This window comes from Pteronotus mesoamericanus, unplaced genomic scaffold, assembly GCF_021234165.1.
Source record: "Pteronotus mesoamericanus isolate MK-2021 breed Mesoamerican mustached bat unplaced genomic scaffold, CSHL_Meso_final scaffold_651, whole genome shotgun sequence".
Taxonomy (NCBI): domain Eukaryota; kingdom Metazoa; phylum Chordata; class Mammalia; order Chiroptera; family Mormoopidae; genus Pteronotus; species Pteronotus mesoamericanus.
Window position 1 is genome coordinate 15,647,215 of NW_026555325.1, and position 27,757 is coordinate 15,674,971.

A 27,757-nucleotide genomic window follows, 5' to 3' on the forward strand; every position below is an offset into this window, starting at 1 on the left:
TTTTCTTTTGTTTACTATCAACCATTCTTAGGAATGTTCATTTTAATAATATTCACTTTAAATGACTCAACTTTCCTCACTTTTTAAGACAAATAAATTAATCACACAAACTGGTCCCTATATATCAAATTCACGTCTAATTCAAATTTCCCTATGTAAAAGAATACTCTTCTATTAATTGACTAAGTTACATAAACTGTTCCTAGAGAAGATGAGAACGATCCTTTTTTGCATTCGCATAATGCAACTGTCATACCTTTGCAAGTGCCTGGCAGTTCCCAGCCCTGAACAGTTAATACAATAGAACTAACGTCACCAAGTCTGCACACACTCAAAGAATAAGCCAGAATAAAAACACTGACAACATAGACGTGTGAATAATAATTATAATTAGCCCTTTCTAAAAGAAAAGGTATATGTAATAGTACATAACAGGGTAACAATTTAACTCATTTTTTTCTTTTTACTCAGTAAAGCATAAAGTAGAGACAACACTTTATCCCAGGTTAACATGCAACTTAAAAAAAAGTTAATGTACATATTACACAAAGAAATTCACCAGTATAATCTTACTTGTCATCTACCCCCCTACCCAAACATATCTTGACATTATTCCTTTATTTCATTATAAACTACTGGCCAACTGACCCAACGCCTTACATTTCTGTAGCTTAACATTTCAGTAAGTTATGGATGGACACAAGAACGTTGTTACAAGCATAATGAAGTAACGCATTTGCAAAGAACTGATTGTACTGCTGTACCAACGGAGAGGTCCCTACTCCAATCTGCCACTCCCTCCCACCCTGAGAACAAACACAAATGTCCCCCTATCACCCATGAAGTTGTCTTATCAAGAAGGCCCTGAAGCATTATATCCCTAGGTATCTAACATATCAGCACTGATGAAGTATGGAAGTACCCAAGTATTCTTAGGTCGTCACTTTAGCAATATTCCTTGAGTGTAAAACCTTCCCAGCATACAGAGAAATACAAGTTCATAAAATGATAAAGAGCTAAGATAAATTTTCTGCCTCATCTTGCTTACAAAGCTTGAATCAAAACCTTTTATCATATTAGAAATTCCAATACAACAAATCTAAAAATTTTCAAAAGGGTTCCTACTTTGTTGTATTAAATGTTGTTTTAATTATGTCAATATACATAGAGCTCATCTCTGGAGAAGTTACACAAAAGCTAGTTAGAATACATTTTCATCTAGATTTCACTAGGAAAATACAATAAGCAAGGAAGATTAATACCTACACGAATTTGTCATATTTAAAATCAATATAATGAGTAAAATATATTTTAAGTACAAATCAAATTAGTATACATTTTTTCATCTCTAACAACCAAAAGAAGCCCTCACTAGACATAATTGCAGCTTCTTCTTCAGTGTGTTATCTTGAACATTAACCCAGAAAATATCTTTAGAAGTACTTTGCAGGTATTACCTCATCTCAAGGAACCATACAGGGGCTAATGTAAGAAAAGGCTATTTTAACCTAAAGAAATAGTTTCAAGCAAAAATAACCAGAGGAATTCTGCATATCATCAATGTGAGAAGTTTTGGGGAAGAGTATATGTTACAATAATTTAAAATCACATACACATTGCATTTTTCCATGCAGGCTGATTTAAAATATGAACATAATGTAATTGTAAGTCACTGAAAATACAGCCAAGCCTTTGCCCTTAAGAGTTTACAGTCACGCTCTGTGGTTAAAAAAAAAAAAGAAAAGAAAGAAAAAAGAAACAGAAACAATATATAAAAAACATAAAAGGTTGTATGAAATATTTTGGTTTCTAAGTGGATTCTAAACAAAGAGGAAGGATTTTGGCATGCACACACAAGATGTCTCAAAATCTAAATGACAAGTTTGACTCAAAATTCCTAACCACTAAGTACGAGAATTTAGAGGCTATACTTACACAAGCAACAAAGTTTTACTAAGATTTTACAACATACGATATAATTTTCAGCGTGTTAAAACTATTTGTTAAAACTATTTTTTAAAACAGAAACAGAGTTCAGCTTCCTCATCCCTGCATTGACTAACATCAGGGTCAGAGAATATTTGCGTTAGGAAAAAGAGAAAATGGTTTCACTCGTGTTTCCTTAAACTGGTTTGTTCAGGGTTATGATAGGTATTTTCAATTTCAAGGCCTTTTACTCAAAAAAAGCACAAACTGAGAGTTAGAAACTCACAGGGCTGTGTCATCAGTAAGACAAGCACATATAATACCATAGAATACACATATAATTTATTAGAGGACTTACAAATCAACATCAATCAATTTTAGGCACTTCTTGAGTACAGACCATGGGATTTTTCTACCAAAGAACTATCCAGCAGGCAAGGGCATAAAGACTGAAGCTTTAGTTTTTAGAGTATACAGGGCTAGATAAGAAATATTGCATAATTAACCCAATTGCATCCTGGTACAACTTCTTTACAATTCCACACACCATTTTAGGATTTAATAGAAGTAGTTACTTTTTAGCATCCAAAGTTTTTAAATCGCCCGTCTTGGCTGCGCTCCACCATTATGATCTTAAAGTTATCATACATTCTTTGAGGGAGCATGACATCGAAGCTTTATTTTTGTGTAAGTGGAACTTAAGTATTTTCTATATTATGTCTGCATCTACAGAGTCCGCACAAGACAGTTTTTTTGTTTTTATTATCTTTCAAAGCCCATTTCAACAGGTTTATTTTGTAAAGATACACTTTTCATTACTAATTCCTTTAGAAAACTAATGTTTATCTTTTTTCTTTAAGTAAACACAAGGAAAAAAAATGGAATGTGGTCTATGGTTTTAAGGAGGTAAATATGACTTCAGGTTAGGTACTATATATAAATTTGGTTTGACACCTTTCTTCAACTGAGATTATTTGTACTGGTACCCTCCAAAGTGTAACCAATTTTTGGAAACTTGGAAACGGGAAGATAATACTCATATAATGTAATTCTTTCCATATCTTAACTTTTTAGCTGAAGGAGCTGGCAGAGTTTAGATTGTTTTCTTATCTTTCTGAATCTGCTTTTCAGCATGAAAAGCTAAAATTAAGAGGCATTAATATGGTAAATACAGTAGAATTTAAAGAACTCTATGGTATCTGTATGCTGCATACACAGCAAGCCAGTCTTGATGTAGTCAACAACTCTGACCATACTCTCTAATGAGCAAAGTACAAATCAATGAATCAAGTCCGTGGTGGGAAGACAGCAAAGAACTAGCAAACCTACTTAAAAACCAGTGGTTTGGGGAACAGTAGATACAGGCACAGTTTAGAATACCTCCAGGACAGAGATAACATATCTTCACGGTTGGTGAATAAAGATACAGGAGAGCAAGGGATGGCTGAGCTATGGGAAAGCTGATCCTGAGGCAAGAAGTTCCGGATTATATTTAGACAGTGGGAGGGATGAAAGTCAAGTCATGCAAAGAAATTCTGTCTCTACCCAACCCTGAAAGATGGACTGATGCCAAGATACAACTGGGCAATTGAGAGACGATGACCCCAAAGTCCACAGATAATCTGGGATGTGCTGTTATCCCCTGTATACAAAGTAGAACACACTACAGATATATTCCCAAAAATGCCTGCAGAGAAAACTAGAAAATTGTCTACAGTTTTCTATTTACACTAATATAAACAGATTTTGAGGTTGCCTGTACTCATGTGGTTGCTGTAGTCACAGCAATAAATGTAAAGTGCCTATAAGAGAGGGTATAATAGAATCCCATTTCTAGGCATCTTAATACTATACACTCAGCCAAAAAAGAACATTTCTGGGACTACCTGACTCTCCTCAGGTGCCCTGTCCTTCTCTATGATCTCACTGTAACCACCTACTAGGCACTTCTTAAAGCCAGAAAACAGAAACTCTTCTGCTTCATGCCACACTTCTAAAAACCACTTTAACTACCTGCATTAAAAATGCCAATCAGTAGTGCTTAAAGCACTTTTTTATTCTTAAGGCAAAATATCATAATTCCCTACCGACTTTCCCCTCTCACTCAAACTCCCTGCCTTCACTGTATTCTTTGCCCATCGTGAGAGCCAAAGAAAATAGAAAGAACTGAAAATTTCAAACAAGAATCCTCAACATGCTGTGTAAGACATATTTTATAAATGCTATTATGACAAAATTCAACATATTTAAATGCTTAGATAGCATATGGTTACTTTCACCAAGATATCAAGAGAAGTTATACAATTTTCAAAATTAGTATCAAACACCAGATATTTAAATCCAGCCGCATGTACAGAGATATGAAACTTGGTTCTTTTCAAAGTTGAGCCTGACCCCAAATAAGATGTTTTGTTTACATCCAAAAGTAGCATATTAAAAAACCAAAAGTATTGCCCTTTGCTTAAGTCCACTTAAGCTACATATAAATTGCCAATATGACTATTCATGAGGCTCTCCATCTTATTTGGAAGTAACACTGTTAAAATGATTTTGATGCATTTTCATACACAAACTTAAATAATTTTCCTGATTGTAATTTTGGTTGTATGCATAAGTATATAAGTAACACAATGGAATATAACCAAAAAAAAAAAAAAATCATGCTTTGCAAATGTGGTATAAGATTTCATGCCTTCTCATGATGCTATGTCGATAATCTACTACACTACAACCAACTGCAACAATGTAGTATACACTTTAAACTTCCAATTAGAATTAATTTTAGCCACCACACTGATGACAAGGGAATGTGCTGGTGTATTGTTGAACTGATGTAGCAGCAATCCAATAGACTGAACTGAGATTATTCAAACTAAAAAAACAGAAAGGATAAAAGATGTGGATTTGCTTGGCTACCGTACAGACTATTTTTCTTTAATGAAACTGCAATACCTACAACATACATTTGGGTTTTTAAGGTAGTTTTTAATATATAATAATTCCTTATAGTGATTTGAAAAAAGTATGAGAATATATGAACAAGTAAAGCCTAGTAATTTAGGATTTACTTTTATAGAAGTTGACCAAAAAAAAAAAGTTATGCTTGCATTTTGAACATTATACTATAACATAAACACCCAATGTTTAAACACTGATCTTCCATGCTCGACTTAGCCTTAGATATTAAGTACTTTAATTTGGTAGAAAGGAACTTTTAAAGTTTTGTCAATGCTTATAGTATATATTACGATTCCTCATTAAAATCTTCATGAAATCTAAACGGCTGGTATTACAATAAAAGTAATTATTTTTTTCTTGAATATTCTAAAACATGCCAGTTTGGGCTAGCATTCAGGTTTTCTAGGAATGAGTACCCTATATATACCCAAGAATATGTTTTAATACATTTAGTTAGGTAAGTTTGTTTACAGTCACAACAGAAATACCTTTGAGTTTCAGATATTGGGGAAAAAAAAACTTACATGAACATAGAAGGTCTTTTGGGTCAAGTTAATTCTTCAGAAAAATAATGCATTTTGCTGATCAACTTTTAAACCAAATTCTTAAAAGCGTTAAAAAAATTTGTATTTTATAATTATCAAACAATACATTCACATGGTATGCGATAAAAGAAAACAGAAATGAAAAATCTCAAACTACTTCAAGAGTTAAGAAATGAACATTTTTCAAAGTAATAAATTATTCTGTTGTTTGGAAATATGTTTAACTTCTCATTTCAAGTTCACTTTAAATGCCTGACATATAATTTAGAAGAATCTAGGTAAATTATTTAATTGTATTTATAAGGCAACACTTCTCTGGATAGAGATTTCACACAACAGTTCTCAATTAACACTGAAATAAAGTCATTGGTAATTTTAATCACAACGAACGACTGATTAATGGATTAATAATTTACTCAGTAATTTAGATGGCATAAGGTCTAATAAAGGGAACTGCTCAATGTGCAACTGTTCCCATTGGTAATACTAAGCCAAGAATTTGATAGATATAGTACTCCTTGGATTACATGTTTCCATGTATGCAATTTGATCAACAACAAGAAAAAAAATACGTCCACAATGTCAAACGTTTTTTCTTTTTTTTTTAAAGAGCAGCTCAATGATTTTTGGGTTAGGGTTAGTACAATACAGAGTACATAGGGGAAAAGTACAGATTGGCACTTAAACCAATGCCAGCACTCATCTCATTGTTATAATTAAGAATCTTATTAATTTTTGTTATTCACTTTTCTTTAGAACATAAATCAAAACCATTAACCTGAAGTTGAGGTATATATATATACGATACATACACAAGATTATGAAAAAATACTTTTCATAAGTAACATTACATTTTAAAATATTGGAAACTGAATATCTGTGCTGATTTGTACTTTGACTTAATGGAACAAGAAGAGAACAACATTCAACTAAGAAGGGTTATACTGAGAATAAAGCTCTTAAAGTTAAAAATGTCTTCCTCTCCCTTTCTACTTACCACAGGCTACACAACGTCCTGAGAGGATTCATTATGAGAAAAATGTTGATCACAGCTTTAAGACCTTGCTTTGGAAGAAAACTAATGAGAAAGCAATAGGAAGGTGAGACTTCATCTTCATTTTCAAATAAGTGGTCTTAATTTTTCTTCTTATAGAAAAAGTTTAAATCAGTTTGCTATAAATATATCTGAACCATTAATTTTTGCAGCTTTCAGGTAAAGTCCAGCACTTCGTTACACAAAGTCTGTGAGAAGAGGTCAGTAGAGATCATCTAATCTTAAGTCGTGACATCATCCACTCAAGTCCTTGGCATAATCTATGTAGAAGATAAAATAATTTGATTAAATTCTCAACTGAAAAGCTATAAACAGAAAACTAAAACAAGATATTTTTCATTCACCAAAACAGCAAAGAGTAAAAAATCAGTAATGTACAATGTTCACCCTGTTGTGGTGAAGCTGCACTCCCACACATAGTACATCTGTGCTTTTTTGTCTGTTTTGTCTCTAATGCCTAGAACACTGACACATAAAAGCTCAGTGACTATATTAAGTGCCCATGGAAAGTAATTTACCAATACATATTGGTATTTAAAATATCAATATTCTCTCTACCTTTTCTACTTCTAGAAATATATCCTAAAAAAAAGGCATAAAGATGGATTTATGTATGAGACTGTTCATCAAAGCATTTTTAATAGGAAAAAGTAGAATTTAAATGTCTAGAAATAGAAAAAAATTTAACAAATTATGGAACATCCGTATGATGAAATATTAAAAACTTCCTTTCAAAGACTATTTTACAATATGATAAAATGCCCATGATCTAAATAAATAAAAATGGCAGGATATTAAATATATAGTAGAGCTGTTACAACGAAGTATATACATAATATGTCTGCTACATCTATATGTTAAAATTTTTTAAAGAAAGTAAAATCTCATATTGCTAACATCAGTTTTTGCTGGACAACAGGTAATTGAGCATAATCTAAAATATATAAAGAGACATTCATTGTGTTAAAGGAAAATAAATGTTTAGCAAGAGGGAAATGGTTGTATCATGTTGCACAAAGCAAACAAGTGTTATGAAACATTAACTACAACCTATGAGGCACTTTTACAGATATAAGGAACTACAAAAACCCAGATTTTTGTGTAAGTATGAGTTTAACAATATAAAAGATAGAATTAGAAAAAAGATAAAGGGGTAAATAAATGATTGTTTTGGTGTTGGCCCATATGGTGCTATGCACTTAATAGCCATTATCTTAATATTTCTTCCCAATACTGAGATTAGAACCGTTCCCACAGGAGAGGAATCCTGGGCTTACAGGGAGGTTAGCAAATGACAGAGATGAGAGTCAAAATGCCGACCAGTGCTAAAACCAAGAATTTAGACTGAGGTGGCCAGACTACCGAAGGGAAACATGTCCTCCAGAATCAGATATTTCCACTTGCTGACTGCTGCAAATGGAAGCTCACGTACACCAAAAATTGAAAAGATACCAACAGCTATTGATGTCCTCCTTCAAAAATGAAACTGCCAGAGTTCACATCCATTCTAACCAATGATATATTCTCTACACAATTTCTCAAAGTAAGTTAAATATTTTATCAGTCCTAGATGATTTGTTTTTGTTGTCAAATTTAGTAATACAGTAAGTGCTTCTGCTTAAAGTCCTTTCATAAAGATAATATGTATAAAGAGATATATATATAGAGATATATATATATATATCTTGACATATATTAACAAAGAAACGTGACATTTTCACTTAATGAATATGTGGACAATTGGTATTATCTGTGATTTTTTTTTCTTTACATGAACAGATTTGCCTTTTAGAGGTTCTAATTAAGCTCTCCAAATGTCTTTAATTAGGTAATAGTGTCTTCTATTTCACTAAGTTTCAACTTCATCTCCAATTTAATTTTTTTTCTTTGTTTTTAAAAGGTACATACATAAGAGATTCTAAAGAGAGGTCTTAATTTTGGGGTAAGGTTCTTCTTCTGGGGTTAGGAACGGGCAGAAGCTTGGGGCATAAATAGATGAGTTAGATGACATGGGAGAAATTCGCTTCCTTTCAAAACCATGGTAAAAGGTGAATCAGTGAGTCATTGAAACTGTATCAGTACTCCAAGCTTCTGCCCTTTCCTAACACCCAAGGAACCACAAATCCAAATTTAAGAATTCTAGAATCCTTCATCCAAAATTTAATTCTTTTTTTCTTTGCTTTTAAATACATGCAGATCTATCACATTTTGGATAATAACCTTCAAAAAAACATTATTTAGCCTGCTCAGCCTTTTATCTTTTTATCCTATTTCTAACTTCTATTCCATCTCTTCTAATTACGCTCTCTCCATCTTTCTGGTCACTGACCTTACATTTAACAATGCGGACAACCACTTCCTTCTTGAAATCCTTTCATCTCTGGGATTAGACTAAGGCAAAATTCTACTACAGGCACCTATGTTTCTTTCCAGAACCAAGGATCCTCATGCCACACTCACCAATTCTAACTCTTTTTTTCAAGTGCAACAACACACTCCTGACAAGACCAGTGGCAAAGTGAGTATATCCAAACTAGTCTCACACATGAATCCTCTCCTATTTCAACTTCTTTATGCATAAAGTGTGAATTAAAAACAATTGGTCTACAGGATTATTAGGAATATATGATACACTGTAAAGAAAACACTCAAGACACAGGACAGACTCAGCAACTGTTAGTTCCCTTCTTAGAGTGAAAGCCCCACCACCATAAGAGCTGTTTCTGACCTCTCCTGATCTCCATGACATTCTAATTTCTCTGACTTCCTACATCAACTATTGTCTACATGCTCACATACTAGTTCAGTATGTTTATGTGTATGTCGTGTGTTTTATTCTTTACAGAACCTAATTAAAAACTGTCTCATTGTAGATATCGTGTATATCTTACATCTCTCCTTTATAACATTCTGTACACGGTAACCTCAACATTTAATTTTAAGCAGAAACTTGTATTCCATGAGGAAGACACATTATCCATGAGGAAGACTTCTTACCCCTCGCCAGTAAGAGCACAGCATGCCTGGATATGCCATTGATGATCTTTAATGGAAGTTAGTTTCAGAAACTGGGAGATTTCTGCTACAGTCATGCATTCTTTAACATCTTGTTTATTAGCAAAAATCAGCAATCCAGCTTTCCTTAGATCCTATAAAAGCAAATAAAACCGTAAGGGCCAGTGCATTTTTCCAGAGATTTTCCAACTTTATGAACAGAGTATGTTTTGATAATCTTTTAACTTAGAATTTCTCAACTACTTGATAAAAGCATCTCATAGCTCTAAACTGATAAGACGGTAACCTTCACACTGAACACATTTTAAATAAATCAATCTATGCTTTTATGGATTCACATATTTCTTATAGTCCTAGATTACATTTATGGTGCTAAGTGCTATATTTAACAAATAGTCATGTCTTCAAATACGTAACTACTAGATGTCTATGGCTACCTAAGAACTATTCTTTAGCATGGCACTCAAAAGCTTTTCAAAATTCTGCTGTAATCTATACTTGAGGTGTAGTTATCTATACCTAAAGCTAAAACTAATTCATTATATACAATGCATGCCCTAGAGTATTAGGGCTTAATTCTCAGTTGAGTGGCACTATCCTAAACCAATCCTATTTGTCTTTTGAGACCTAGTTCCCCTGTCTTTGTCCATGAGGATTTCTTAGATTTGAATATTTGATAGGGCCACCTGGGATTGGCATTAAACTTATCAAATTTCCCAATTAGATAGTAAGTTCTACCACTTCTGTTCTTTGACTCTGAGGCAAGTTCTTTAACCTTTCTGAATTTGTCCCTCATTACCAACATTTATTGAGTATCCAACCTGAGCAAGCCACCCATCATAGTAACCTTTTTCTAACTAAAAATCTCTTTAATCCTCACAAGATTGTTATAAGGTAGGCTTTACTATTTCCATTTTACAGATGAGGAAACTAAGCCTCAGATGTAAGTAACTCATACAAGGTCATACAGCTACTCAATAATAGGACCTGGCTTGAGCTGAGATCTTCCCATTATAGCAGCTGCCACTCATCTGTAAAATGCTGCGATCACCACCTACATCTTACGAATGTTCTTTAAATAAATGAATGAAGTACTATATTTAAAGCACTCACTTTAGTATCTGGCTTTTGGTGACTGTTCAACAAATGTTAGTTCACGTACTGCCCTGAAAATTAGGATTACATGTGCATAGCCCAAAATGACCAGTATATTTTATTCAGAACACAGACCAAGGGTCTTAGTCTCCTTTGACTCTATTACCCTCTCCCCTCCCCCAACCATTTTACAGTCAGGAACTTCCCCGATAATCTACTGAAAGTTATAGATCTTTTCCTCATAAAAGTGCACATATCTATATATGCAAAGACAACCTAAAGTCCATTCATAGATCATGAGCTAAGAATCCATGACAGATATACTCAGTGGATTACACTTTCATGAAATTCTTCATATTTATATATTGAGACATTGTGGTTTTGGTGCTATGCTTGCAAGTTTTCTCAACTGTGTTGAATGCCACCTTTCTTCTTCTTAGAGATTTTAGTGGGATACTTTGGTTTCAACCATGTGCATATGTGCTTGAGGCAGAAAAGTCTTCAGTAAGCACAAACTGACATTGCTTCACATTATTTTACTTGGTAAAACTTTCATTGACTTCTTTGATTCCTTCTGATGCAAAAAAACAATATGAGTGGTAAAAAGACTAGGTAACAAGTTTCTTGTAACAATGGAGACTGACTTTCAGTTACAGTGCCCTCTGCAGGACAGCAGCTATGGTGCTACAGTTCATGGGAGCTGCCTGAATAGCACAATCAGGGAAAACTACTTTACAACAGCCAATTTTAAACTTGTGTGCAGCAAGAGGCCCAATGGTGTGCCGCAAGAATTTGCAACATGCAGTACCTGATTATTTAGTCAAGGGCACTGACCTCTTTTCCCTTGGGTTGCCAAATTTAAAAAATGACAACAGACAACACAACAATAGCCATCTGGTGTGAATGAGTCAAAATCACACCTATATATTTTTTTGTCAGATCGGCATAAAATGTGTTTTTTGCTGTGCTACAGAATTTTAGTAGTTACTTTGTGTGCCATGAGATGAAAAAGGTTGAGTATCACAGCTCTAGAATGCTTTTAAGATTTCACATTCAATTTGTTTCACCTATAGTTCAGTTTACCTATTTATATAAAAGGCAAATATCTGAACGGATGGGCTGTAACGTGTGTGTGTGTGTGTGTGTGTGTGTATTCAAATTATTAAGGATGAGGATATAGGCATTTTTTTCTCTTATCCTAAGCAGAGATGGAACAGTATTAATAGTTGATATGTGGCCTAATCACTGAGTAGGTAGACTTTCCATGGATTTAATTCCTCTCTTCTTATCTTCCAGGTTTCAATATCTCTTGACAGTGTCTGTTGAAATCTTTTATATAGGTCAGGATTGCTAATGCTGGCACATTTAAAGAACAAAATTTCAACAACAGAAATACTTGGCACAAGTTGGGAAACATTAAGTTATTCTATCTTATTTATAAATATCTATATTCCTCACTTTTAGTGATTAAATTATTTAAAGAAGCCAGCCTCTGGACTACAATTTGAAAAGTGTAAGAAATAGCTTTTTATTGAAAGGTTTCCAACTCCCTCTCCCCCATATTGAATATAATCTTTCTAGACCTCATAGGCTCTAACTTTTTTATTGGGGTTTTTGATTAAAAAAGAAAACAGACATTTTACCTATTTTTAACTATTTCAGAACAGAGGAAACAAAAGAGTTCTTTACTTTTTATTCAATACCTTGGAACCAATTAGGCATTATGATAATAGTAAAAAAAAAAGTTATATTGCATAAAGGCAGTTCATCAACCTAATTTAACAAGAGGTCAAAGTTCAAGGTGAACAGTGGTGATCTTTTGTACATCAGCCATTTTAAACACTTGGAAAAACTTTCTGCTACTTATTACAGGTTTCTGGTCTTAAGAGTTTAAAATTATATTTTAGTTTAGTCAAGAAGATGAATAATAGCACATGCAAGATATATTTACTTAGCATCTTCTATATGCCATATGTAGTTGTCAATTTGTTCCTCAAAACTACATTTGTGAAGGTAATTCTTAGAAGTTGAGTCATTCTGAACAAAATTTCATCTGTTCTTTTATGTTTGGAATTATTTTAAAATTCATGAGCTCCAAAGTTTTGTACTTCATTTAAGATGAAGCTTCCATTAATACTTACAAACATTTTAGAGTTTTGTAGTTAGTAATACTTTTAGAGAATCATCAGTGATGATAAGATTTTGTTGGTATTGTGGTATACACAAAACATCTGACTGACTCCATGTCAAAATTTGTTTGTCATTAATACATTCTTGTTCTTTGGTCTATTTGTTTCCCTCCAGAACTCTATTTGGCTCTTCTTGACCCTTTTTTGTGACCTACTGTAGTTCCCACCTTCATTTGTAATTCCTTTCCTCTCAGGAATCTCCTCATTCAGTTTCCTTTCACTTTCCAACCAGGCCCTATTTATCGTTGGAGTTGTCCCCCTACACTGACCCCACCTCCCACCCATCCCTGTCAAGGATCCAGAATGATAAGAACGCCTCAATTCAAATCTGGCTTTTAAAAAGCTGGTAAAGTCACATAAACCTCTGGGCTTCAGTATACTCATCCATAACAGGTGCATTTTATTGACCTGCCCAAGTTAATGCCCGCAGCAGGTAAAATTCAGTGACTTTGAGACCAGCTACTTTATACACTGATCATGCTACATATTGGACAATTAGAGTAAGAATCAAATAGGGAGGCTATCTGCTAACAGAGTAAAAAAATATACGTGAGACAAATATGTGTGTCTTAATTTTCTTTTTCCAAAGTCTTCAGAGAACACCACAAAACCACCCTTTGGTATAAACTGAAAAAATGTTGCATTTTTGTAAAGTACAAAGCAGAAATGAAAAAAATCCTTAGCTTTGTGCCTTTTTCATAGCTTGTTTCCCAAACTATAATAGCAACTTGTTAAATGCATGCATAATGCCACAATGTATTTTTTAACGATTCCCTCAAAGGGGTTTAAGAATCAGTTCAAAAAGGGAAAGTGCATCTTGGTGGGCATGATCACCAAAAGGAAAACAGGAACTTCAATTTATATAACCACTTTATTAGCTTTCCTTAAGTCTTGAACAGTTGCCTGAAACATACCAAAATTCTTAATGCGATTCTCAAAAGTAAATCATCAAATTAATATTAAACTATAACTTTATTACAAAGATATCCCTATTTTCTTAAACTTTATTAAAATTCTACTAAAATAAAAAATATATAATATACATCTAAATATTCATTTTCTATTTCCACCTATAATTTAGTTTATTACATTTGGAATAAAAAGCATAAAAATATAATCAATTGCCACTATAGTATGTATTATATAATTTTATAGTTACTAATATCATATTGACTATATTATTCATTTTATTCCATTTTTAAATTATGCTATCAGTAATATTTATCAAGGACTAAGAAAATGTGGATTGTCATATAGGTTTGTTTAGTCAAAAGACAGTATCAGAGGAACCTAAAAGCAACAATATTTAAATATTAGCCTAGTAACTGAGTTATAGTCAAGACTTGCTGTGTGTCTGTGAGACTTTAAAATCTCATTTCCAGTGATAACCCTCTACATAATTAATCTATTCAAAATGTTTTTAAAAAGCCAATTTAGGTATTTTTGCTAAGGACAATTTCTACACTAAATTTACCTGAGATACATGAACTAAAATTTGATGAATGATTCCACAATCTTTCTGCTGCTTCCAGATAAATTTCAATTTGAAAGGTGTCAAATTATAAAGCAGGCATGGCAAGCAGAAATAGTTTAAAAATATGAAAGAGTATCCTCATGAGAAGGTAGAAAGAAGAAATGTGATAGAAATATCCCACAAATACACCTTTTGCCAGAATCCTACTTACCTCATGGGCTAACATTTTATAGAGTTCTTCTCTAGTTACAGAAATCCTTTCTCTGTCTGTACTGTCCACAACAACTATTACAAACTAAAATAATTACAAAAAAAAATCATTAGTGATTATATAATTTGATATTTGTAGAATTTATAAAGTGCTATCAATAAATTAGAACCTTATGGTATGGTATTAGTAGAAAACCAGAGGTACCTACTACATACATCATGAAGCCTAAAGGTCTGATCAATTTCCAATTCAAATATATTTTCTAAATTTTCAGAGAAACACAGGAGAAAAAGAGAATACATGCTAACATTCTATTAGAATATTCTTCTAATATTTTAACCAGTATATAAAATATATAAAAGGACCATATCCATATTAATCTAATAAATGAGTTAACATCAAGACTTAATGTGTGTCTGTGAGACTTTAAAATCTCATTTCCAATGATAATCCTCTATATTTACACTATAAGTCAGTAAGAAAAAATACCTAAATTTTAAGTTACCTCTAGATAAGATAATATGTATTACTATCAATTTGGAAATCTAAAAGGGTATGGGTATGGGACTACAGTAACATGACTGTTAAATTAATTTTTAAAAATCAACAAATTGCAAGAGTAACTCTATATGTAAAGCCTTTCCTTCCTTATATATAAATGGCACCTGCTACTGGAAAGCACAACTCTTTCCTGAACTGATGGTAAGACTGGTATCCTGGTATCAGAAAATGCAATGAAAGACTTGTAAAGGAGCTGTACAGGACTGAGCTACACTGTACCCTTTCCTCAACTTCATGCCCACCAAAAGGCAAACAGGAGCAGATACACTTTATGATGGCATGTGTGATGCCCAGGTTAATTCTGACTGCCTATTATTAACATGCACTATTTATTTTTTTAGAACTAGTTTTTCATTTCTGAATATATCACTGTAATTTTCAGAGTCTTTTCTATTCTTCAGATGTTATGAACCATAAGGTAGATGGATAAGAGAACTACTATTTTACCTCTTCATTCACTTGACATCTTACTGATATGTGGTTTTATTACTGCAAGACTCATTCTACTCCAAGGTATTTTATATAATAAAGCTATTAATTTTCAAAGTGTTGCCATGAATTTGATACCTGCAGTGTTATATTTAGGAATGGTAACCATATCTACCTTTCTTTCTCTCCAAAACATGACCAAATGTGTTATGGACTGTTAGGGGATCAGGTCATTAGTTGTCACTAACTGTGTCTTAATGACAATATTCGCCTTTTTATACATTCGGAGTTTTATTAACTTATAATCAACAGTATAAAAACAACTGCCACAGCCTTTCAATTTACAAGGCCTATACAATGAAGGTCCAAAGTGTCCTCAGTCTGAAATTTCCTCTTGGGAAATAGCACTTATAAATAAAAACATAGTTTTGTCTACACTGCATTATAACCAAAAGAAAAAAATTGTTTAATAAGCAATTGTGTTGCATTAAAGAAAATACATAGTAAAATTTTGGTCAGGATTGAAACACAAAAATAAATAGTAAAAAAGAAATGAAATTACAAACTGTGAGATGGACTTCATTATATAAACAACTACTTAAGATAAGTCCTGGGATCAATACACACGCAGACCAATCAACCAATCACCAATTCTCCCTGCAAAGATTCAATGAGAATGGATATATAGAACAATGACCCAAAACAGGGAATCAAAGATACCACTATATTTAAACTCCACTTACATTAAGACACTGTGATATTCCAAAAAATTAACTCTAAGAGTTCCTATCTAGAAGGTGTTTCCCAAGCATTCTGCTCAAAGAAGTTCTAGTATATTAAGAAAGATTACCTCTGTGTTAGTATAGTAAGTGTTCCAGGAAGAACGGAGAGATTCTTGGCCACCAATATCCCACATTAGGAATCGTGTATTATTAATCACTATCTCTTCTACATTACTTCCTATTGTAGGGGATGTATGTACAACTTCATTCATAGAACTGGAAAAACAAAGTTCAAATATATTTACAATTAAAAGTTCAAATATAAACACAATTAGCAAGGAAGTTGATTATTTGAATATTTTTCAATCAAGGGATAAATCAGCACGACCTTCTTTGGGCTAGACAAAAAGTCCATTATGTTTTTTCTATAAAATAAAAGATACATTTTTCATTGTCACCAATAACTTTATGATTTGGATATTTTGAGTAGTTGGTTATCTTCCGCTATTGGCTTCTAGTGGGTAGAGGCCAGGGGTGCTGCTAAACATCTTCTAATGCATAAGACGGCCCCACAGCAAAGAATTACTTTGCCAAAATGTCAATAGTACCAAGAAACTTTGCAAACAACTTCTGATACGTTCAGTTGGTCACAGCACCTTCTCCATACATTGCACAAATCTTTTTTTTTTTTTGCAATTCAGTTGTGTTTTTACTTTTCTTGAAATAATAAAGCATAATATACTGAAAATGTGTATTTTATTCCATCTTCAATATTAAAATGGCTGCACAAAAATTCACCAATTTTGATAAGTTTTTTTTAATGCATGTTGATATGAGAGCTGTCACCATACAATCTAAAAAAAGTCGTTACAAATAAAGTTAAAGACAACTAAGCACTACCACAGCCACTGTACAGAAAAAAACTAAACAAACTTCTTGGCCAACCCAAGATACATTATACTGCAATTCCTCTTCCAGTAGCTCCTAAGAGTGAGCTAAGGGTTTAAACTGAGGTGGAACTAGGAAGTGGACTATCTGCAATACTCTAGATTCATTCCAGAAAACTATATAAACACGTATTTCTCTACTTCCTACAAGCAAAACATTTGAAAAACATGCTCAATGTCTTATATATGTCAACTCTTTAGAAACAGTTGCTTAAATTAGCTGGTTTATGGCCAACCTGCCTTTTTAGACTAACTTAGATTCCATATAATTTTTTTATTGCTTTCATTAATCAAATATCACCAAGACAGAAAAAGTAACTACAAAACAATAAAATAAAAATGTTAAAGCAGTTAATACTTACAATTGGTAAAGGATGGTGGTTTTCCCTGCATTATCCAGTCCAACAATGATAACTTTGTGCTCTGAAATAAAACACCAATAATTTATTAATTAAAAACAAAATTTTTAAATATTGTTTCATCCATTCTTTCCAGCAATGGCATAACTCAGTGCATGGCACTTTAACCTTCTTGGAACTCAAAAGAACATCCTGGCAAGACTAGCAGAAGTGTGTCATTAGTCTCACCTTCCCCACCTGCTTCAGTGGAGCAGCCTGAAATCTCTCTGAAGGACATTCCAATGAGGAATCCAGAGATCTTCAATCTCTTCATCTCACCTCAACACCTACAAGCCACATTCATTACCAACTTTATTCATTCCCTCTCGAGACCTGTCTCCATTTGAGTTTTCATGTGTTTTTACAATAAAGCATGAATGGCTGTTTTGAACAGCTTCCTAATTTTAAGATATAACATGTAGGACACAGTGAAAACTATCAAATTAAGACATAATTGTGGAATGGGCTCAAAGATAGAGATGCCAACTCAATGTTAAAAAGCCAGTTTATTCCCCAAAACACGGTTAGATTATTCACACTTTTTAATATAAGCATACCTCAAAATATTGCATGTTCTGTTCCAGACCACTGCAATAAAGCGAATATTACAATAAAGTGAGTCACACAAATTTTTAATTTCCCGGTGTATATAAAAGCTATGTTTATACTATACTGTAGTCTATTAAGTGTACAATAGAATTATGTCTTAAAAAACAATGTACATTAAAAAATACTTTACTGCTAAAAAATACTAACCATCATCTGAGCCTTCAGAGAGTAGTAATCTTTTTGCTTGCCTTGATGTTGGTGGCTGCTGACTGATCAAGGCGGTGGTTGCTGACGGTTGGGGTGGCTGTGGCAATTTCTTAAAATAAGACAATAACAAAGTTTGCCACATGGATCGACTCTTCCTTTCATGAACAATTTCTTTGCAGTATACGATGCTTTTTGATAGCACTTTACCCACAGAACTTCTTTCAAAATTAGAGTCAATCCCCTCAAACCCTGTCTCAATTTTATCAGCTACATTCAGATAATACTCTAAATCCTTTGTTATCATTTCAATATTCTCCACAGCATCTTTACCAGTAGCTTCTGTCTCAAGAACCCACGTTCTTTGTTCATCCATAAGAAACAACTCTTCATCCATTATTTATGAGGTTGCAGCAATTCAGTCACACCTTTAGCTCCACTTGTAATTCTAGTTCTCTGTTTCCACCACATTTGCAGTTACTTCCTCCACTGAAGTCTTGAACTCCTCAAAGTCATCCATGAGTGTTGGAATAAACTTCTTCCAAATCCTGTAAATGGTGGTATTTTGGCCTCTTCCAATTAACCACAAATGTTCTCAATGGCATCTTGAATGGTGAATCCTTTCCAGAAAGTTTTCAACTTACTTTGCCCAAATGCACCAGAGACATCACTATCTGTGGCAACTATAACCTTGCAAGCTGTATTTCGTAAGTAAGACTTGAAAGTGGAAATTAGTCCTTGACCCATGGGCCACAGAATGAAATTTGTTAGCAGGCAAGAAAACAACATTTATCTCATTGTACATCTCCATCAAAGCTCTTGGGTGACAAGCTGCAGTGAGCACTAATATTTTGAAAGGAATCTTTTCAAAGCAGTAGGTCTCACCAGTAGGATTAAAATATTCAGTAAACCATGTTGTTTATAGGGAAGAAGTAGAGTAGATTTAGCAAAATTCTTAAGGGTTCTAGGACTTTGAAATGGTAAATGAACACTGGCTTCAACTGAAAGTCACCAGCTGCATTAGCCCCCAACAAGAGTCTGCCTGTCCTTTGAAACTTTAAAGCCAGGCATGGACTTCTCTCTAGCTATTGAAAGTCCTAAATGGTATCCTTTTTAAATATAAGGCTGCTTCATCAACATTGAAAATCTGTTGTTTACTGTAGCCATCTTCATTAATTAACTAACCTAGTTCTTCCGGGTAACTTGCTACAGCTTTGACATTAGTACTTGCTACTTCACCTTTAACTTCTGTTATGGAAACTGCTTCTTCCCTTAAATCTCATGAACTAACCTCCGCTAGCTTAAAGCTTTCCTTCTACAGCTTCCTCACCTCTCACCCTTCAATTCATATAGAATTTAAGGGAGTTAGGGCTTTGCTCTGGCTTAAGGGAATGCTGTGGGTGATTTGAAGTATCCAGACAACTAAAACTTTCTCCGTATTGGCAATAAGGCTCTGCCACTTCCTTATTCATGTATTCAGTAGAGTAGCACTTTTAATTTCTTTTAAGAATTTTCCATTTGCATTCACAGTTTGGCTGACTGGTGCAGAAGGTCTAGCTTTGGGCCTTTCTCAGCTTTCAACATGCCTTCCTCAGAAGGCTTAATCATTTCTAGCTTTTAATTTAAACTGAGAGATGTGCAACTCTTCCTTTCACTTGAACACGTAGAGGCCATTGTAGGGTTATTAACTGGCCTAATTTCAATATTATTGTCTCAGGGACTAGGGAGGTTGGAGGAGATGGAGATGAGGGAACGGCCAGCAGGTAAAGCAGTCAAAACATGAACAACATTTATTGAGTTTGTTGTCTTATAGGACGGGCACTGTTCATTGCATCCCAAAATAATTACAATAGTAACATCAAAGATCACTGATCATAGATCACCGTAACAAATAAAATAATAAAAAGCATTGAAGTATTGCGAGAATCACCAAAATGTGACCCAGAGACAAAAAATGAGAAAATGCTGTTGGAAAAATGGCACCAATAGCTTAACACAAGGTTGTTGTCACAAGCCTTCAATTTGTAAAAAAAAACAGTTAATCTGCAAAGCACAATAAAACAAAGTATGTTTAAGTCAACTTAAAAAAAAAATCCTCAGCAGAGGACATTTTTTCATTTCTTTTAGAGAGAGATGAAGAAAGGGGAAAGGAAGGGAGTGGGGAGGGGGAGAGAGAGTGAGAAACACTGATTGGCTGCCTTCTCCTACATGCCCCAACTGGGGACTGAACCCACAACATAGGCAGGTGTCCTGACTAGGAATCGAACTCGTGACCTTTCAGTCTATGGGACAATGCTCGAACCACCTGAGCTACACCAGCCAGGAGTAAATCAAAAAAATTTTTTTAACCTTCCTTAGGCTTTTCTACCACCCCAGCCCATTCCACATATTACCAAGAAAGAACAGTATTTTATGCAAAACATAAATTTGTAGCCAAAAAGTATTATAATGTACTTTAGAACAAATACCCCACAGAACCTAAAATACAATATGCATATTGTTATTAAGGGCAAATGTAATAAATTTTTTTGGCTATTCCAATTCTTTGATACACATGATTCATTACAAGTTTACCTCTTAGCATGATTTTTCTTTTAGAATATCTGTGCCATGGCATTCTACCAGTTGCTCATACAAGCCAATTAACTATAGACTGTTACAATCCTTGGATGGAATTTAGAGTTTTGATTAGGCTTTAGTTTCCTAATCAATACTTTACTGTTTTTGTCATGAAAATACTTTTAGTTTCACTTATTTCCATTTCATACACCCAGGCAGCCTACAAGTTCCATTTACTGCTAGTTTCTAAGAGTCAATATTTATCCTTCCAACTACTAGTCAGTAAATTAAGCAAACAAACAAAAATCACTGACATCCTGGAGGCACAAATACTTAGGCAAATAAGTTGAGAGTCATCCTGATTCTTCATTCTCACCTCTTATCCAAACTATGACTAAGTTTTATTAATTCTCACACACAGCAAAAAATCCACTTTTGTCACATTCGCTATAGTTCTCCCAGGCTATTGCAGTGTCTAGAATAAAGCATGTGCATAATACAGTATGAATGCATAAATAAATCTAGAAAATACGAAGATTAGAAGGGAGATAACTGATGAAGTCATTATGTACCGGGTCCGGCGGAAGTACCATCACAGAGTGAGGTTAACAGGGTACATGAATGTCTTGCACGAGGTGAACAGCAATTTGAACATTTCACCTAAAATGTCATATGGCATGCTTGAATGTGATATTGTTATGTTATAGAATTACATGCTTATGATTTTGTAATAAAAGATTTTTATGTAATAAAGAAGGGGCATTGTGCCAGACCTGAATTAAAAAAATCCATTTTTAAATATAAAAGTATCATCAATAAAAAACAAAGTTTGAAGATAAACTTGCTATTTATAGGAAAGGTAGTAAAGTTTCAAGATAAAAACCCAACATCTGTTTTGCACGTGGAAGTTGCTGAATGAAAAGCAACTATACATGGCAAAATCAGAGAACAGAAATCACACAATTTGAACTCACAAAGTTTAATTTAAATAACTATTACAGGGGTTGGAGTATTTAAGGATTAGCTAATAAGAAGTAACTTTGAAGATGACAGGAACAACAAATACATGGAGCATTAACTACCCCTAGGGCTGACACAGAGCTTCCTCCAACTCCCCAGGACTGAGATGTACACTTTGCCACAGGGCCTGGCTACGGCTCACTAAATGTCAGAGCAGCAGCTGTGCAGACTTGCCAGTGGACCGTGCAGAAAATCCACCCCTTCTAGGGTGCTGGGGAAAGCTGTGCATTGAGAGTTATTTTGCTGGAGGGTCACCATTCTGAAATCAAATGAAGTGGGTGCTTTGGGAAGCCGCTGGCTGCTACTGACCACTATGCAGAGCAAGGATCAGCCACCGAAGAAGGTGTTCACTGCAAGAGGACAGATCCTGCTGAGAGCACACTTAAACCAGGAAGAAAAAAGCTTTCCTTCTGCAGGGTGCCCCCCCCCCCCCCCCCCCCCGCCAACTGTCCTCTGACAAAGCTCAACGTTCTGTCAGCTGGCAAAATTGAAGTATTTTAAGGACCCAGCTCCATAACCAGAGCATGTACAAAGAGTGAGTGTGGTGCTAAAACATCTATTAACTAGCACAGTCCACCTCTTTGGCTACTCAGTTTCTGTATGTGCTCTTCCATACGTTTAAACTCCCATACAATAAAAAGAAATCAATTAAAAAAAAAAAAAAAAAGGCAGAGGTGACTTTCCCAGCACCAGGCTCCGGAAGCACATGCCCTTTCTCCAGAACTTATTTACTACTTACTTCTCTTCTAAGAACCAATCAGAAAATGATACAAGATTGTCAATGGGAAAAATTTCACAACTTCTTTCATAGTTCATGTTAAAGTTCTTCCTTTTATCTAACATGAACTCTTCATATACAAAGAAAGTTGTGGTTTTTTGGTATTTTTTGTTTTTGTTTTTGGAGAGCAGTAACTCAGGCACTAGATGTAAAATCCTAGGTCTATCACTTTTAATTGTCATACCTTAAGCAAACAAGTTACCTAATGTTTATTGGCCTTTATAAAATGGTGAGAGAGTACCTACCTCATAGAGTTGTTGTGAAGAGTAAATCAATTAAGACTAAATCAACTAATTTGTGTACAGCATTTACAACCTAATCTTGTACAAATCAGCAAATGTTAACTGCTATTATTTTCTCTATAGAGATGACGTTAGCTTACTTTCTGTCTTCCCAAACAAGAATGAATGCTCCATAAAGGGAGGAGGTTTTTCTGTTCGGTTCCCTGTTTACGCACACCACCTACAATAGTTCCTGACACTAAAAGGGTGCTCAAAAATATTCACTTAATAAACGAACCAACCAATGATCACATGCCCTTTTATTCTAAAATACAGTCTTAAAGACTTATAGTATAGTAACTCCAAAATGGTTAACGGGGAAAAAGAAGAAATGATACCAATCTCTTCTTGTAGAAGAAAGTGTCAGCAACATATTTCTTTAGTGTTTTAACTTGCCTGGATCTGGCATTTACCAGCTGCATGGCTCAGGGAAATCACTCCATTGGAACCTCAGTTTCCTCTTTTTAGTGGAAAAGAGTAACTCCTTCAAAGGACTGTTGTAACTTTTTTATTTAAAGTGATGCATACAACAGCATCTGCAACAAAGGTTGTACTCTATTTAAATACATATTATCTAAATGCAAACTCTGGTTTTTCGAGTGTGGAGAGTACACAATTAGCTTTCATTATGCATTCAACTGATCTTAAGTTTAAAATGAGAAAATTGTTCTAAAGGGGTTTCAGAAAAAAGAGATATGGTATAGATTAAGCTTCACCAGCCTGGCAGAGCCCTCAAATCATCCTTCCAAGAGTTTATGTGTAAAGAATATAGAATGGTGTTCTGTGTCTTCGGAAGGTAAAATAAAGCATCCAAGATATATCTAACGTACATATATCCAATTTAATAAAGAACCAAAAAGACCAACAAGCATCTGACATTAGATTTAACAGTGAATATTTTGAAAAGTGACCCTACTGTTAACACAACTACATCATGTAGCGGAAGAGAAAGAGTTTTATTCACATTTTCACAATGTCGACATCTAAATTTCTAGAACTTAACTTCATTAATTCCTCTTACTATTAATTTCCCAGCACTGAAATAAATGTCCAGTAAAAATTATCACAAAATACAGGTAATAAGAGCACTGTATTAGTAGATTTTTGGTGGTAACAATGCACACATCCTTATTTTTTTTTACTATCGGCAAGTAGCTGTTGGCAAAGCTCTAATTCATTCTTTAGTTACAAAGACAAATAATTTTATCACTGACTCAAAACAGAAAGTAGAAATATCTAATTTGCAGTACTAGAGTCAACTGACAAGCAAACTCTAAATTTCATAGTGTCGAAACGTTTCATTTTTAAAACAATATAAAATTATGGATGTTAAAACTAGAATAGATGTTATCTACTATAAGCACCACTGATTTTATGGCAATGTAAATTTCAATACCTGAAACCTAGAGATTAAGTTTTCAAGATTTGTAGGCTCCACAGTCACATAGTCAAAATCCCTGGTGTTCTAGGTGAGAACGCCTAGACCCAGAGAGGTTAAGTGACCAGCTGGTTCCTAGCCAGAGACTGGGAAGATTAGAACTGGTTCTCTCTACTCTATGAAAAATCTCCACATCAGAAAAATAACGAAATACTACTCTTCCATTTAGTATCATATGATCTACCCTATCATCTTTATTTTTGAAGAAGATGCACTAGTGATCACAAATTCAAGTTCCACTACCTTCCTGTCACAGTCTAACATAGGTGAAGCTGAATCATGAAGGAGGAGGTGGGGTTAGTGGTTGTACATAACAAATGCCACCATTCATTAAATCTTTATTGGAAAACTTTGGGATGTGACACCACTACCAGCTTACACAAGAGAAAAATGCAAACTAAGTTATTGCATTGCAGCAGGAATGGTGAAATCACTTGAGTTAAGAAACAAAGCACACCACTAACTATATTGTATCTTAATGACTATGGAGGCTTTTTGTTAAAATTTTATCTTTTCCCCAGTTTTATACACTCATTTTGTAATGAATTTTAATAAACCTGATACTCATTTCAAGACAATATTTGAGTTTAGATGAACTTAAGCATCTCTACACAATAATACACTCTATACTTGGTAACTTGCTAGTTACCCACGGTTAACAAATGTTTCACGTGATATGGTTTTCAAATGCTTTATGCGAAACACTTAACCCAACCAAAAACAAACAAAAAACCCCTTAAATACACAAGTAGAAAAATGACCTCAAGCTTAACCTTAAACACAGATGGATATAAATAAATACAGCAAAGACGTCCGTCACGATTCAGGATGCAGGAGAGTGTTCCCAAAGAGGGGTAGAGGTGCAGTCAAAGTTCACAACCTGAGCTGTACTGGGCCAGTGAAGAGCGATTCCTTGTGTTTTCCGCATTCTGCCCCCCTCGGTCGCTCAGTGGTGCGGCTAAGCTAAAAACCTACAACCTTCATCCCAGACAACCCCACACTTTCTTCACGGTGTGCAAACCCAACTGCTGGAGGAAGAGGGATTAAAAGGCTAGGCTGTGCCACCCCGGGACGTCAGACAAGAAATCTTTTCCATCCCTAACCGAAATCGGAGCAATGGGTGTATTTGAGGGATAGATTTCTCGGGAAGGTCCCCTAAGACAAAAGGCTGAGAGTCGGGAACCATGCCCGAGCCGCGAGTGGGACTGAACAACCCAGGCCCGCACGCCAGCTGCCCGCACCCAGCGCAGAGACCGCGCGCGACCGCACCGCCCACGCTCCGGAAGTATTTAGAGACCCCGACTCACCCAGCCAGGGGTGACCCTCTCCCCCACCCTACGCCCTCAGCCCGAGCCCCTCACCCTGGTGATTGAACAGTCTCCATATCCTGGTGAAGAGAATTCCCATTCTCGGGCAGCGGACCCCCCTCCAGCCACCCGGTCGCCTGGCCTCCCCTGGCTTAGGCTGACAGGGAGGAGAGAGACGCGCCGCAGCCTTCGCCTCTGCTGCCGCTGCTCCCGAGCTGGCCGCCGGCGCGCTTCCTAGGAACCGAAGGGAGGCCGAACCCCAGGCCGCCCAGCCGCGCGCGAGGCCCCGCCGCTGCCGCCGCGGCACCCGCCTGACTCGCGGACATCGCCGCCGCGTTGTCTGCGGCGAGCCTCGCAGGCCACCGTCCTCCCCCAGCTCCTCTTGGGCGGCTGCGGTGGCTGCGACCACGCGGGCGGGGGTGCTGGGGGGGGGGGCGGGACGGGAAAGCGCAGGCGCGCGGCCGGAGGGGCGGGGTCTGGGAAAGGGCAATTGCCTGGCCCTCGCTTAACTAGGCGACCTGTAGGCGGCGGGACTGAGCCCTATAATGTAGGCAATGCGGGCTGCGGGTTTGGTGCAGATGGCCTCCCGCTGCTTGCTGTGGCGTTCCCACCCCCGCCCCCCGCCCCGCCCCGAACCCGAGTTTTGTTTTTCTCCGCAGAACCATAATGTAAATATGTTATTGAATATCCTGTTCCCATCCCCAACGCTTCACGCACGCTGCACCAAAAATCACCCGTCCTAATTCTCAAAGATGTAAAGCTCCAGCAGGAACTTTGGGAGAAGCTTAGTATCTTTCCCAAACCTCTGCCCCACACCGAGTGGATAGCCTTACTTAGGCAGTTGCCTTATGGTCTTTTTTGAACCTCAGGCTCTTCCTTCTTCTATCTCCCTCCATGTTCATGACGGTCTTGCCCTAAAAAACAATTTCGATCAAGTCACAACCATGTTTAAAAATCATTGGCACGAAAGCTGTTTGGCCTGGAGTCGAAGCACTTGACAGATACTTGTACTCCACGATATGACCCCAGTTGTCCTTTCCAGCTGTCCTTTCCCGCTGTAATTTCCACTATTCCAAGCTGGTTAAACAGCTAATCAAATGTTCTCTCTGTTTTTCCAGTCTTCTTACCTGTATACCTTGAACAACAGTGTCCTGTGCTATGCAAATTTCACACTGTATTGAATCAACCCTCTACTGTCAAATATTAGTTTAAAACTAGAGTATAACTGCATCAATAGGTAACTTGGCATCAGAGTTCTTGTTCTATGTGTTATTTTTTAAATTTTTATTTTTCAATTACAGTTGATATACAATATTATTAGTTCTAGGTGCACACCCCAGTGATTTGGGATTATATAACTTAATAAGTGATCATTCCAATAAGTCTCATACCCATCTCACACCATACATAGTTATTAGAATATCCTTGACTGTATTCCCTATGCTGTACTATACGTCCCCTAGACTATTCTGTTACTACCAATCTGTACTTTTTAATACCTTCACCTTTTTTCACCCAACCCCCAAACCCCACTCCCATCTGGCAACTATCAAAATGTTCTCTGTATGTATGAGACTATTTCTGTTCTACCGCTTGTTTGTTTTTTTTAATTCAATTTTTATAGATATGTATTTATTGCCATTTTATTGTTCATATTTTTTATTGCTGTCTTTCTCCTTCTTGACCCTCTAACATTTCATGTAATACTGGTTTGGTGATGATGAACTACTTTAGCTTTTTCTTGCCTCAGAAGCAATTTGTATGTCCTTGGATTCTAAATGATAGCTTTGCTGGGTAGAATATGTATTATTTTTTTTAACTGACCAAATCACTTAACCTCTTTAGGCCTCAATTTTCACCTATGTAAAAGCAGAGGATTTGTGTCTGAGGTCTGTCTTTGATTCTAGGTCACCTGATGACTATGATAATTAGACCTGATGACTATGATAATTAGTCTCTACTCTTATCAGAGGCAAGGAGTGGGGGAAAAATAGAGGTAATATACTTCACTTACATGGAGAAACCCCCCCAAAGCTCCCTCCATCCCCTTCTATTCTCTTTAAGTTTGGCTAAAGGAAGAGAAAGAAAAAAGTGGGG

At 35.6% G+C, this 27,757-nt stretch overlaps 1 protein-coding gene and 1 pseudogene across 2 annotated transcripts; both read right to left on the reverse strand.

Annotated features, from left to right (window-relative positions):
* Positions 1-26,051, reverse strand: ARL5A (ADP ribosylation factor like GTPase 5A). Of its 2 annotated transcripts, XM_054562642.1 has the most exons (8): positions 25,715-25,779; positions 18,281-18,389; positions 18,082-18,112; positions 17,489-17,549; positions 16,308-16,455; positions 14,468-14,551; positions 9,481-9,632; positions 1-6,743 (listed from the first exon to the last, which is right to left on the reverse strand). In XM_054562642.1, exons 5-8 carry the CDS (start codon positions 16,449-16,451, stop codon positions 6,695-6,697), a joined length of 429 nt encoding a protein of 142 aa, XP_054418617.1. In that variant the 5' UTR covers positions 16,452-16,455; positions 17,489-17,549; positions 18,082-18,112; positions 18,281-18,389; positions 25,715-25,779; the 3' UTR covers positions 1-6,694. The 2 variants fall into 2 exon arrangements, with proteins under 2 accessions (XP_054418617.1, XP_054418616.1); XM_054562641.1 differs by lacking the exons at positions 18,082-18,112; positions 18,281-18,389 and having other exon boundaries at positions 25,715-26,051.
* Positions 25,895-27,757, reverse strand: part of LOC129061796 (L-lactate dehydrogenase A-like 6A) — a 3,523-nt pseudogene continuing 1,660 nt past the window's right edge.